Below are 14,603 nucleotides of genomic sequence, written 5' to 3' on the forward strand. Positions count from 1 at the left end.
CTGATGCTGCAAGAGTGTAGTGACTCTTCTAAATGAGTGAGGTCTTGCAATACAAATACGTATAGTATTTTGTATGAAAGTTTTTGGGTTGTGGAATGAATCGTCCATTATTTCTTATGGGGGAAATTCGCTTTGATATACGAGTGCTTTGGATTACAAGCATGCTTCCGGAACGAATTATGCTCGCAAACCAAGGTTTCGCTGTATATCTTTGTATCAACAATCAGCACACTCATTGTATTAAACCAAGACACTCGCAGTCAATTAAACTTTTCAGTCTATTTAAGATTTTGAAGTAGATTCTTCTACGATTTTTCATTTCTATAGTACTACTAGACATATGCAGTGATGTCCACAAACTAGTAAGAGATCATCCCTGCCTGACAGAGCTTACATAAGATAGACAAATGGAGTTATTTATTATAGTAATAATAATAATTTATTTTCTTGTATACCGCCCTCTAGGCGATTCACAACAGAAAAATGAGACATTTCAGCAGAACATACAATTTCAAAAGTACACTACTACATACAACAGCATTGGTTAAAATACAATTTCAATACATTGCTATCAATTAAAATAAAAATTAAAAATAATTGAAATATAAAAACACCATCATAAATAATAAAAATCAACATTCTTGTTTATGAAATAAGTAAGTTTTTAATAATTTCCTAAATGTAAAATAAGAGTAGGCTTGAGGAATCAACAGGCTCATCCAGGAATTCATCTTCCCTGCCTGATACTCCAATGTCCTGTCCAAAAAAAGTCTTATAACGACAGGCCCTTGGGGTAGGGAAGATAAACATACCTGAATTTCTGGTACATTTTATTGAATATAGGAATGACTAAAACAAATATGGGTATTTAAACCGATGAATAAGAGGCTGAGTTATAAGTAGCCTCAAAAAGGTGGGCTTTTAGTTTCATTTTGAATAGGTCCAGAGATTACATACTACCAACTCAGAAAGCATATTCCAGATATACACCGCAAAAAAGATGCTGGTGAAGTCTGGAGTTGATTGAGGAATATAAGAATACAGATAAGAGTGATTTACTGAGTTTCCAGGGAGGGATGTAAACAGAGATAAGAGCGGAGAGCTTGTAAGTCAGTAAGAGGAGTTTGAACTGTATATGGAAGCGGATAGCAAACCAATAAAGAGAGAGGATGCATGAGTGTAGCAACACTGGCAGAAGATAATTTGTTCAGAAGAATTTTGAACAGATTGAAGGGGAGGGAATTGGTTCAGAGGGAGTCGTGTGAGAAGCAAGTTGTAATAATTTAAGCATGAGTTGATGAGAGTATAGATAAAGGTTTTACTGATGTGCTCAGAAATTAAGAGGCAAATTCTGATGATGTTATAGAGAAAACCCTCCAACAGATTTTAACAGTCTGTTGCATATGTGTAAAGAAAGAGAGAAGCCGTCATAAAAGACCCCAAGGATATGAGATGAGGAGAGAGAAAGCATGAGAAAGTTAGTCACAGAAATATAGAATAATGGAAAGAAGAAGTGAGTTTAGGGGGGAAAAACTTCAACCTGGGTCATATTCAGTTTTAGATGGTGGTGAGACATAAAGGCAGCATATCAGACAAGCAGACTGAGCCTTGGGCCTGGATTCCTGTTGAAGTTACTGGTGTGAAGAAAGAGATCTGATGTCATCAGTGTAAAGATTGCACTGAAAACCATAGGAAGATATCAGAGCATCAAAGTAATAAATATATAGAGAGAAGAAAAGAAGTCCCAAGACAGCCCTGAAGTATACTGACTGATAGTGGGATAGCACTGGAGGAGGATCCATCAGGGCATATTCTAAAAGTGCAATGGGAGAGGTAAGAAGAAAACCAAGCCAGAACACCAAGGAATGCAAAACTAAAAAATACATTAAAATAATTTTCTCTCTCAGATTTACTCATATGTCTGTTTAAATTCTACTGTAGTTTTAACAGTGAATTTCACAGTGATGGTTTTCAAACTTGTTCTCAAGGTCCCATAAGTTGGGGACCTATTCAGGATACACATAATGAACTTGCATGAAACATATTTGAATACAATGGAAACTATGTAAATGTCTCAAGCATGGTTATTGTGAGTATCTTGAAAATCAAAATTAGCTGGGGATTTCTAAAGTTATGTTTGGGAGCTAGTGCTCCTATTGTTTAACAGCTTCATTCTGAAGCACAATGCTCCTATTAGCACAAAGTATAAATCAAAATACAGAAGTGCTTTTAAATAAAATTGAAATATTCTTTTAATAGCTAAGGTTCATTTTTTTCATTTTGGTTATGGTGAAGGCTTTAAAAAAATGATTAGAAGATTATCAAGGTAAGAACCTTTCTTGTAAATGTGTCTAGTAGTCCTGAACCCGCAAGCTGATTGCAGAAGGAAGTCACATATCTTTCAACTTTGCCTTCTCCTCAGTGGGCTAGCCCAGTGGTTCTCAACCCTGTCCTGGAGGACCACAAGCCAGTCAGGTTTTCGGGATAGCCCTAATGAATATGCATAAGAGAGATTTGCATAAAATGGAGGTGGCAGGTATGCAAATCTATCCCATGCATATTCATTAGGGCTATCCTGAAAACCTGACTGGCTGGTGGTCCTCTAGAACAGGGTTGGGAACCACTGGGATAGCCCATGACCCTTCAGTTTATACCAAAGCAGTCAAGAACTATTATAGGAAACATAAGAAGAGGTACAGGAAATCTCTCTGATAACATACTTCTGTTCTACTCTGTAAGACCTGTTAACATACAAAGTTAATAAACCCCAAGACATAAACTGTGTGCAAGCAGCACTTGTCTAAGATTTATGGAGCTCATAGCCACTTACATGCCTTGTAAGGATGTATAAAAATGGTATTTTTTAAAAGCTTATCGTAGATGACTGGCAGAATATTTCTCCAGAGCCTTAGTCCCCTTCCCTATATATCCAGGGAAGGGCCTAAGGCTGATTGGCCCTGATGCCTAAAGTTCCGCCCATAGGAGGGACCTTAAGCAACTTGGGCCAACCAGAGCCTTAGGCCCCTCCCCGGCGCATCCCAAGATGCATTGGGGAGGGAAAAGCCCACCATTTTGAAGAACCTGAGCCTCCCTCCTGCTCTCAACTTCGGACAAAGGTACGGGAAGGTTCAGGGGGCGGGGGAGTACCTCTACCTTTGTGGAGAGATCTGAGTCAAATGCCTCAATACCTGGAGATTTTGTAAATCTACATCTAGATGAACAATGACGGTGTGACACACATTGGCTATGGTACTGAAGAGAGCATCGAGAAGGATTCTTGTCTCTCCTTCGATGGCGATCTGACATTGAAGAGGAGGAGGTGTTCCGGTGCTGGGATCTGGATTTGTGCTGATGAAGAGACCTGGATTTATTACCATGAGACCTTATAAAGCATTGCTCAGGCTGGGCCAGTACTAAAGGAGTCAGTGTAGCAGCCAGTGTCGGTTGCTTTTGAAGCATGGCCACTAACTCTTTGTGAAGCAGCTCTTAAAGTTGATCCTGGATGGAATGTTCCGGTACAGAGGATGTTATTGGTACAGACTGTGTTGCAGGGTATCAAGGCATTGGTGACCTTGATGTGGAGGCACACCTCTGCAGAGACAAAACCTGCAAAGATGTGTAGCAAGACTGCTTATGTCATCGTTTGGCATGCATTGACATACTCAATGCAGGCGATGCCGGTGACATATGGTGAGAAGGTAAGGCATGGGAATGCTTCTTAGCCTGTTTAGCAGATGGTGCCAATGTTGGTACCGAGGAAGCCAACATTGAGTGAGGCCCCAGTGGCGGTGTTGATATTGATACTGTTTTATCCACATTAGATGCAGCGGACATCACTGATGGATCTTGAGTCCCAAATAACTTTTCCTGCTGTAGACGGCAAGCCTTTAAAGAATATTTTTGAAGTTTTGAGCAGCGAGAACAAGAGTCAACTTGGTGCTCAAGACTAGAGAATGACATGGTAACAAAATTCATCACTGTTCCCATCCCTGTGGGAACAATCCTGTGTCATTCTTTAGTGTCTATCTCAACCTCAGTCCTTTTACACCAGCATTCTGCAAAGAGATCTATCTGAGGTGTTCCCCACTGTGAAAAAATGTGATGAAGGGGCGAGGAATGGAGTGTCTATTCGTGAGGTTGCAGAAGACGACTAAAGTTGTCCGCCAAGCAATTGTTCGCCCCTTGAATGTAGACAGCTTTGAGAAAAGCGTTGTGATGGATTGCCCAGTTCCAAACCTTCAGAGCTTCTTGACAAAGGGAGGAAGATCCCGTCCCTCCCTGTTTGTTGGCATAGTACATGGAGACTTGGTTGTCTGTCTGAATGAGGACTACCTGGTCATGAAGAAGATGTTGATGAGCATTGAAGATCGCTCTGAGTTCCAACAGATTGATGTGGTACTGACGATCCATACTGGTCAAGTGGCCTTGAGTTCGGAGACCATCGAGATGAGCGCCCCAAGCATAGGTTGAGGAATCTGTTGTGAGGATCTTCTGATGAGGGGGCATTTGAAACAGTAAGCCTCTGGAGAGATTGGAAGAGAGCATCCACCAGCGGAGAGACTGTCTCAAGGAAGGAGTGACTGCAATGTGTCTAGAAAGTGGGTCGCAAGCCTGCGTCCACTGAGATGCCAGGGTCCACTGAGGAATTTTGAGGTGAAGTCTGGCAAAAGGAGTGACGTGTACTGTGTAGGCCATGTGACCTAATAGTACCATCATGTGTCTCGCTGAGATAGAAGTGCGGGAAGACACTGCATGACAGACTTGAAGGAGAGCTTCCAGGCGTTGTTGCGGAAGGAATGCTCTGAGTTGGATAGTGTCCAGAACATCTCCGATGAATTGTAGATTTTGAAAGGGCTGAAGTTGTGATTTGGGAAAGTTGATTTCGAATCCCAAACTTTGTAGGAACCACGTAGTTCGTTGGGTCGCTACAATAATCCCCTGAGATGTTGAATCTTTGATGAGCCATTCGTCTAGGTAGGGAAATACCTGAAGACCATGGTTCCTTAGAGCTGCTGCTACCACTACCAGGCACTTGGTGAACACTCTGGGAGATGAAGCCAGGTCAAAGGGCAGCACTCTGCATTGATAATGCAGATTCCCCACCTGAAATCTGAGATATTAACGGGAGGCCAGATAGGAATATGAGTATAGGCCTCCTTGAGATCCAGAGAGCATAACCAGTCGTTCTTATCCAGAAGGGGATAAAGGGACGCCAGGGACAACATTCAAAATTTTTCTTTGACTAAAAATTTGTTGAGAAGCCCTGAGATCCAGAATGGGTTGCAGATCGCCCGTCTTCTTGGGAACAAGGAAGTAATGGGAGTAAAAACCCCTGTTCTGCTGTTCCAAAGGAACTGGTTCGATGGCATGGAAACAAAGCAGAGCTTGAGCTTCCTGAAGAAGAAGGGCGGTCTGGGATGGACTGGAAGGATACTCTCTTGGAGGAAGCTCTGGTGGAACCTGAGTGAAATGAAGAGTATCCTTCCCTGATGATTGACAGCACCCAAAAGTCAGATGTGATTGTCTCCCATCTGTGATAAAAATGATGGAGACAACCTCCAATTGGGGGAAGAGAGGTCAGAGACAGAACTGTGGAGGTTATGCTCTGTTTTAAACAGTCAAAAAGGCTGCGCAGCCTTAGGTGCAGCAGAAGGTTGAGATTTCTGTTGCTTCTGATTCTGCAAAAGATTTTTCATGTTCAGACAATTTCTTGGTGGCTGCCTCAATGGATTCATTTAAGAGGTCATTGCCTGCACAAGGAATATTAGCCAAGCGGTCCTGAAGATTAGGGTCCATGTCAATGATGCGAAGTCAGGCTAGGCGGCACATTGCTACAGAACAGGCAGTCGCCCTGGCGGACAACTCGAAGGCATCATAAGAAGACTGAAGTAGGTGTAATCTGAGTTGTGAGAGAGTAGCTATGACTTCTTGAAACTCAAAGTGCTTTTGAGTATCTAAATAGCTGAGAAATTTTGAAAGGAGATCAATGAGGAACTTGAAATAAGTGACAAAATGAAAATTGTAATTGAGGACTTTGGAGGACATCATGGCATTTTGGTAGAGACGATGTCCAAACTTGTCCATGGTTTTCCCTTCCCTTCCAGGAGGAACGGTAGCATAAACCTTGGAAGGATGAGCTCTTTTCAAGGAGGACTCTACAAGCAGGGACTGGTAAGATAACTGCGAATTCTGAAATCCTTTGCAATGTAGAGTTTTATACCTGGAGTCCAGCTTGCCTGGAACAGGAGGAATAGCATAAGGAGTCTCCAGGCATCGTGTAAAAGTCTGAGATAAAAGATTGTGAAGAGGAAGCTTAAGTGACTCTGAGGAGGTTGAGGAAGATGTATGACTTCAAGATACTCCTTAGAGTATTTAGAACCAGCATCCAATTGAAGGTCCAGGTCTGCAGCCATCTGACGAAGAAAAGAAGAGAAAGATAGCTGATCCGCTAATGCCTTGCTTCGAGAGGGACTCGAGGACGTCAAGGCAGCCTTGGTCGAAGATGAAGCTTCGGCAGGAAAATAGGCATCAAAAGAATAAGGAAACTTGGACGAAGCAATAGAAACCGCTGAGTTCTCGAGGTCTGGAAGCGGAGACCTCGATCGAGTCGGTGGTCTAGTAGAGCTGAAAGGTGTAGATCGAGGTTTAGTTGAGGAAGAAGAGCTATGCCTGGAGGTATGCCTCGAGGAAGGCCTCAATCAACAACGAGAGTGGTGCTTGGAAGCAGATCTCGAGGACCAAGGAGACTTCGCCCCGGAGATGGAAGCAGACATTGCTACCAGGAAATGGATAGGGCTAGAAGCTGTAGATTGAAGCTCAGGAGATTTGGTGGAGGAATCTCGAAGCACTCCCAAAGACTGCTACTTGTATGGAGTGTGAGGATTCCTGTCGAGGAACATGCAAAGAATCTGCTCCTTGCTTCGAGTGCATAGATGCCAGACCAGACGCTCACAGAGACTCTGCTCCCTACATAGAGTGTGAAGCTTCAGCCGAAGGCATAGGAAGAGGCTCGACCTCATGGGAGTCTGCAGAATGCCCAGGCTGGATTAGAGTAGCTAGCTTCGGTCCCATATTAGTGAGGAACTGAATGAATTGCTTCTATAACTTGGTCTGGAAAGAAGCTGGCAAGGATGGATCTGCGTCTGAAACCGGACCACCTGCTTTGGCTGGAGGTTCTAAAGTTGCAGTGGAAATATGCTTCGACTTGGAAGTCTTAGCCACCTTGATTACCACCGCTGGAACTTTCTGCTGAGCTATCTTACCTGAGGATGCAGGGGAAGATACAGCAGGTGTAGTGGAGGAAAGAGCCGCTGCAAACGAGGAAGGTCTGACGAGGCTCGAGGTCTGAGTCATGGAGGCAGGAGGACCCTCGGTCGAAGGTGGAACTGAGGCCGCTTTTGAAGTCGAGGGAGTCATTGAAGAATCCATCCCGAAAAGCTTCTCCACTATAATCCGACGACGTTTAAGGGCTCGAGGTTGAAGAGTAGCACAACGCTCGCACGACTTTGGTTGATGGTCTGGCCCAAGGCACTTGAGGCACCAACGGTGTGGGGCCGTGAGGGAAATCGCACGCTGGCACTAGCTACACTTCTTGAAGCCCGTTGCTGGCCGGGACATAGAAGGAAATATAGCCGCCGCAAAGTCGAAGCCCAAGGGCTGTGGCCGAGCGGCCTGCCCCAGCAGTTGAACGGAAGAAATAATTTTTTTTTTTTTTAACTAGAAAATAAAAGAACACAGTGATTTGTGAAGAAAATAAACACAAACCGCGGTGAGAGAAGGCACAAATTAACAAAGTTAAACGCAGAGAGTCAAAGACGGACTTCTCGGCTCCGCGGAAAACTGAGAACTGAAGAGACACACCTTGCGCTGGGCGAGAAGGCACTTGCGCATGCGTGGTGCAGCTGACTCAAAACTTCTAGTATCTACAAGCAAGTCTGCTTGCGAGGCTGTCCGCATCTGGGCTCCATCGGTGACGTCACCCATATGTAAGAATAAGCTGCCTGCTTGTCCTGGGATAAAGGCTATTCTTTTGTTCTTATGTTAAAGCAATGTATATGTTGAAGAACAGAGAATTAGTGTGTGGTGTTCATGCTAGATTTTTTTGGGCTCATTTTGAAATATTTAAGATAAATCTGAAATAATGCACTTTTTGAATTAGCACATAAAGAGACATCTAAAACAATGCATTTCAATCTTTTTTTCCTGTGTTTAAGTGATCACAGACAAATGATATTGTTTGACCCCATGGGAGAGCCCAACCAGTTTGGGAAACTCTGACCTAGAAGGTCTTTGATGATTCATGTTGGAAGCTTTCAACTGGTGCTTGACAGTAAAGCTGATTTCAGACGACATGTACGGTTCTTCCTCCAATATTTATATAATTTTACACCCTTAGGAAACCATAATGAAATTTACCTATTGTCTTTCTTTTTCTACATTTATAAATACATAGTGGAAATACTGCACTTTTGATTGTGGTGTTACTGTGAGATGGCACAGGAGACTACTTACATGCAGTACTTTGGAATGCATCGGGATGGAAGGTTATGCATTACTATAGTGCTTTAGATGGGAATTGGGTTGCCTTAGGCCTAGAAGTCTCCGAGGAAGTCGGTACCATTTTGGATGATCTCTGGCACTCCTCTTTTGTCCAACCACAAAAGAACAGTGTCAGAAATTATCCAAAATGATGCAAAGGAAAACTATGTTTTTGTGTCTGCTCAGCAGAGTATAAAAAAACAAAACTAAAGGACTGAGGAGACTGCACATGCTCAGAGTCTTACAGTTAGCTCTGAGCTCCAGACAACTGTTCTGTCCTGGTACCATCAAAGACATCACCCACATGTGCCAGACACAGCCCTGCTTAATGAAAAAAATAAAAAATAACCATACTTATAAGACATCCTATTTAATACTGACCTTCCATATTCTTTATTAAATGTCACCAAAAAAGCAGCGAGATCAGTGGCATGACTTCCTGGTAGACCAGTTATGACAGTAATAATCACCTACAAAAGGATAAAGAAATATACATCCACTAATTCCACTAAAATAACTTCTTGGATAAGCTTCACACTAAAAATGTGTGAAAGGCCTTTATAAATTTCATGGCAATTAAATGGTTTTAAATTTGATATGGCATCACATGAATTAATATAAAGAACAATGAAAAAGTACATAATTGGAAATAAACTGGAAGTCCATGTATTACTTTTTGGTATAGGTTATTTCATGTTTTCTTAAATGCAAGGATGACAAATCAAAGAGTAAGTGACAACTTATTCACAAAACAGGAGCTCTACTGGAAAGACATGTTTCCACAATGGGATCCATTAAATCCAGAAGCAAACACGATTGTTAGAATAGAAAACTCTTTCATATTAGGCATTTAAGGGTACAAAAGTCAAGAAGAGACAGAATAGTGCCTGATGTACTGAATGATTTAAATAAAATTTTGTTTGTAGTTACAATGATTTATGATATTGAACTTTACCTTCTCATTTTCAGTTTTGCCTGCAGCAGGTAATTCAGGCTGTTGTAGCAGCATAGGAAGATGCATTCTTTTTACTGGCTCACGACTCACACTGCTAACTGTAAAGAACTGAAAAAATCTGTTAAAAAAATAAAAAAGAATTGTTAGTACAATATATATTAAAAGAAACAAAGCCGTGCTAGCGGCTGCCGCGTGGTAACGGCTCCGAAGCCCATAGAGATATAAAAGGCCATTGCTGCGCAGTAGCCGCTAGCGCGGCTTTGTAGAAGAGGAGGTAAATGTCATTCCTAACCACAAAATAAAATTACTAAACAAATAATACCAGTAATGAATGCTTATACAGTCAAAGAATGCTTATAAATATCATACATTACAAGATTAAATAAGTAACTGGAGCAACAGTTCTGCAATCTCCAAAAACTCAAAAGGCACTTTTTACTAAGGTGCACTAGCGATTTTAGCGCGCGCTACAATGCCGCACGCGCTAAACGCCAATGCCTCATTAGAGCTTGCGTTAGTATTTTTAGTTTAGCGTGTGGTTTGCACATGCTAATCTTAAGTGCGTGCTAAAAACGCTAGCGCACCTTAGTAAAAGGAGCCCAAAGTGTTTCCACAATTTTGGCCACTAGTGTATATATAAGTACTTTATACCACATTAAAATTGTCTGAGTAAAGGTCTTATCTATCTTTGGGGGGTGGGGGGGAAGGGGGACATCTTATACTGAAACCTAGCAAGCAAATTGAATAATTACTGGTTTGTTGCCTTGAGAATGCATGTGACTGTTGGGCAAACTGGATGAACCACACAGGTCTTATCTGCCATCATTTACTATGTTTGATATTCCCCAAACTATTTTCAATTTCCCAAATTACTATATTCTGTAGTGTAGACTAATATATGGTGGTAACCATTTTATAATATGTTTATGCTATATAAATACAATAACAATAACCACGTAATTGAAATTCAATTTTAACAATCAGATTAAATTATCCACTACAAATAAAAATTAAAAAAAATCTAGAAAACAGACCATCAGGTAGGAGCAGGACCTACTCTACTAATTAAGGTAAATCAAGCCAGTAATTTAAATCCTTACATTCTTCAATTGTAGAGTGAATAACCAAACATGTCTGCTCAAAGGGTCTCGTTGATTTTAATCGGTCAACATTTCTTTGATGTAAATGTGACCAGAAGTCAATATTTAGAGTTCTCTAATGCCATTTCTGTTTTATTTTGTGGAAAGGTCAAGATTTGTTTATATTTTTGTGAGAATCATTTGGACATTTTTTAAGCTGAGTTTTTCATTTTGATTTTTGGACATAAATATTTTAGACATAATCGCCCTGATTCTGTATAGGATGCCGACAGGTGTCCTATACAGAATTGGGCCTAAGGCTGCCTAAAATAAACCTGATTCTGTAACCGACGTCCATGTTACTGGGTTATTGTAGACGTCTATGTTACTGGGTTATTGTAGACACGGCTGCTACACTTATCATGGAGCCTTAGGCACATGGGCCAATCAGGCCCTAGGCCCCTCCCCGGTTCATCCCACAATGCACTGGGAAGGGGCAGGCCCACCTCATTTCAATGGAGGTGGGCCTGCCAGCCAGTAGGAAGACCCATCCGTCCGGCCAACTTTTAATGTTGGTGGGATGGGGGTGGGGTCCAGGGGGTATCTTCCAGCAAGAGGGGTTGGGCACCCACCTGCCAGCTATCATTGGGGGCGGGTGGGGGGGTCTTCCGGCAGAAGGGGTTGGGCACCCTTCTGCTGGCAAATTTTGGGGGCGGGTGAGGGTCTTCTGGCAGGAGGGGTGGGCACCCTCCTGCCGGTGATCGTTAGGGTCGGGTGGGTTTTTTTTCCAGGCAGGAGGGGTTGGGCATCCCTCCTGCATGTTCATTCGGGGGGGGGGGGGGGGGGGAAGGACTGGTGGCTACACTTATAGCGGCAGTGAGATCCCTTGATGCAATAAGTGTAGCGGCCGCGTCTACTTACAACGTAGGCCAGCATTTTGCTGGCCCATATTGTAAGCGTCTCCTGCTCTACTAGGAAGATGCAAATGGCTGCCTTGGATCACCTAAGGCAACTTCCACGGCAAGCCACGCCCACGACTAGCCTTAGGCGAACCTAGGCAGCCATGCGGGCCTCTGTAGGCTCCCGGAGGCACCTCCAATGTAGGCAGCCTGCCTGGGGAGCATTTTTTTTTTAGAAACATGCGTCCCGATTGGCTTGTTAGACAGGTATAAGACACCTATAGTTGCCTACAATTGGGACACCGTTTGCAGAATTTAGGCCAATGGATATATTTGATCAATCTTGTACCTAATCTTCAAAAAAGGAAAAGTTCTCACCTCTCTAGCCCAGGTAGGTTAGCAGACATCATTTTCAAATGGGACCACTTTTCAGCAACAGAATAGGATAAAAGCTCAAATAGTTTTTGTATATCTGAGTGCCTGAAATAAACACACAGCATGCAAAGATAAACATAAACAGCTAGGGCTACACATAGGCATTGTCAATTGCAAGGGTACCTTGAGTGGCAATTATTACTTAGATAATGGGACGTTAGGGAAATACACTAAAATGGCAATTTATAAAAGGCCACCCTAAAGCCAGGAATGCACTTAGCAGTATTCTATAATGAGAAAACAGGCACACAAATGTATATCCCTGAAAGAGGGTGTGTTTGGGGAGGTGTGTCTGTGTACCCTGGGAGGGACCAGAAACCAAGTGCACAGGACACATTCTGTAAGTTATCAGCATGTGCTGTAGTGTAAAAGATGCACCCAAGCATACCCCTTCTGAAGTGCTGGTTGCTACACTGTGCTGCTGGTTGGTGTTTCAATGCATGGTCAAGCTTCAGCCATCTTTGAACTAGCTACATCTCTGCCTTCGCCTCATCCTCTAAATCCTGATGACCACACTCTGCTTCATTTTGCCTCTTTCTACCTAATGCCCTCTGCTCACCTGTCTCCCCTTTCCTCTCGTCAACCCCACCTTTCTATATATCAGCCAATGTATTTATGCTTTTGGGTTACCGTATTTTCTCGCATATAACGCGCGTGTTATACGTGGTTTTTACGTACCGCGCATACCCTTGCGTGCTATACGCATGAGCGCGTTGTACAAAATTTTTTTTACATAGTTTTCCCCCCCGACGTCCGATTCACCCCCCCGCAGGACCGCTCGCACCCCCACCCCGCAGGACCGCTCGCACGCACTCCCACCCGCACCCCCACCCTGAAGGACAGCTCGCACCCCCACAGCCTCCCGACCCCCCCCCCCATCAGGTAGAAGCTCCTACCGGTGTCCTGCTGCTTCCTCTTGGTGGTCCCGACACCCGACACGATCGGGGCAAGAGGGAGCTCAAGCCCTCTTGCCCCAGCCAACAGCGGCACCCCCGACACGATCGGGGCAAGAGGGAGCTCAAGCTTTCTTGCCCCCCCGACTCACCGACACGATCGGGGCAAAAGGGAGCCCAAGCCCTCTTGCCCCGCCGACTCCCCAACTCCCCGACAATATCGGGCCAGGAGGGAGCCCAAATCCTCCTGGCCCTGGCGACACCCCCCCCCCCCGCTAGTTGTTCGGGCCAGGAGGGAGCCCAAACCCTCCTGGCAACGGCGACCCCCTACCCTCACCCCGCACTACATTACGGGCAGGAGAGATCCCAGGCCCTCCTGCCCTCGACGCAAACCCCCCCCCCCCCCAACGACCGCCCCCCCCAAGAACCTCCGACCGCCCCCCCCAGCCGATCTGCGACCCCCCTGGCCGACCCCCACGACAACCTCACCCCCCTTCCCCGTACTTTTGTGTAGTTGGCCGGACAGACGGGAGTCAAACTCGCCTGTCCGGCAGGCAGCCAACGACGGAATGAGGCCGGATTGGCCCATCCGTCCCATAGCTCCGCCTACTGGTGGGGCCTAAGGCGCCTGGGCCAATCAGAATAGGCCCGGGAGCCTTAGGTCCCACCTGGGGGCGGGGCCTGAGGCACATGGGCCCAACCCGACCTTGTGCCCAAGGCCCCGCCCCCAGGAGGGACCTAAGGCTCCCGGGCCTATTCTGATTGGCCCAGGCGCCTTAGGCCCCACCAGTAGGCGGAGCTTTGGGACGGATGGGCCAATCCGGCCTCATTCCATCGTTGGCTGCCTGCCGGACAGGCGGGTTTGGCTCCCATCTGTCCGGCCAACTACACAAAGGTACGGGGAAGGGGGGTGGGGGTGTCGTGGGGATCGGCCATGGGGGTCACTGGTCGGCGGGGGGGGCGGTCGGAGGTTCTTTGGGGGGGCGGTCATTGGGGGGAGGGGGGTTTGCGTCGAGGGCAGGAGGGCCTGGGATCCCTCCTGCCCGTAATGTAGTGCGGGGTGGGGGTAGGGGGTCGCCATGGCCAGGAGGGTTTGGGCTCCTTCCTGGCTCAAACAACTAGCGGGGGGGGGGGGGTCGCCAGGGCCAGGAGGACTTGGGCTCCCTCCTGGCCCGATATTGTCGGGGAGTTGGGGAGTCGGTGGGGCAAAAGGGCTTGGGCTCCCTTTTGCCCCGATCGTGTCAGGGGGGCAAGAGGGCTTGAGCTCCCTCTTGCCCCGATCGTGTCGGGGAGTCGGGACCGCCAAGAGGAAGCAGCAGGACACCGGTAGGAGCTTCTACACGATGGGGGGGTCGGGAGGGACCAGTGGGGGTGCGAGCAGTCCTTCAGGGTGGAGGTGCGGGTGGGAGTGCGTGCGAGCGGTCCTTCGGGGTGGGGGTGCGGGTGCGTGCGAGCGGTCCTTCGGGGTGGGGGTGCGAGCGGTCCTGCGGGGGGGGGGGGGGAATCGGACGTTGGGGGGGGGGGCATCAGGCTTTCAGGGTGGGGACAGGACTTCAAGGGGGAGAGGAGAGTCGGGGTGGCCAGAGGAGAGTCGGGGCGGGCGAAAGGAGAGTCGGGCAACATGCGCAGTATACGGGTGTGTGCGGTATATAAAAATTTCTGTACATAAATTTGTGTTTTTTGCGCGCTATACCCGTGTGCGCGTTATCTACGTGAAAATACGGTAGTCTATCTACCATTGTGTCTAACTGGCTGTGTGTCCATCTACTAGCACTATGTGTGTCTAACTGGCTGTGTCTATGTA

At 45.9% G+C, this 14,603-nt stretch overlaps 1 protein-coding gene across 2 annotated transcripts in view; it reads right to left on the reverse strand.

The window, feature by feature from the left end:
* Positions 1–14,603, reverse strand: part of C1H20orf194 (chromosome 1 C20orf194 homolog) — a 308,395-nt gene that overhangs the window by 49,859 nt on the left and 243,933 nt on the right. For both annotated transcript variants that reach the window (XM_033953173.1, XM_033953162.1), the window contains exons 24-26: positions 11,850–11,951; positions 9,494–9,611; positions 8,920–9,008 (exon numbers count right to left, since the gene is read on the reverse strand). In XM_033953173.1, coding sequence (XP_033809064.1) covers positions 8,920–9,008; positions 9,494–9,611; positions 11,850–11,951 — 309 coding nt within the window. The remainder of the gene's footprint in view (positions 1–8,919; positions 9,009–9,493; positions 9,612–11,849; positions 11,952–14,603) is intronic.

The sequence above is a fragment of the Geotrypetes seraphini genome, chromosome 1 (genome assembly GCF_902459505.1).
Source record: "Geotrypetes seraphini chromosome 1, aGeoSer1.1, whole genome shotgun sequence".
In the NCBI taxonomy this organism is placed as follows: Eukaryota; Metazoa; Chordata; class Amphibia; order Gymnophiona; family Dermophiidae; genus Geotrypetes; species Geotrypetes seraphini.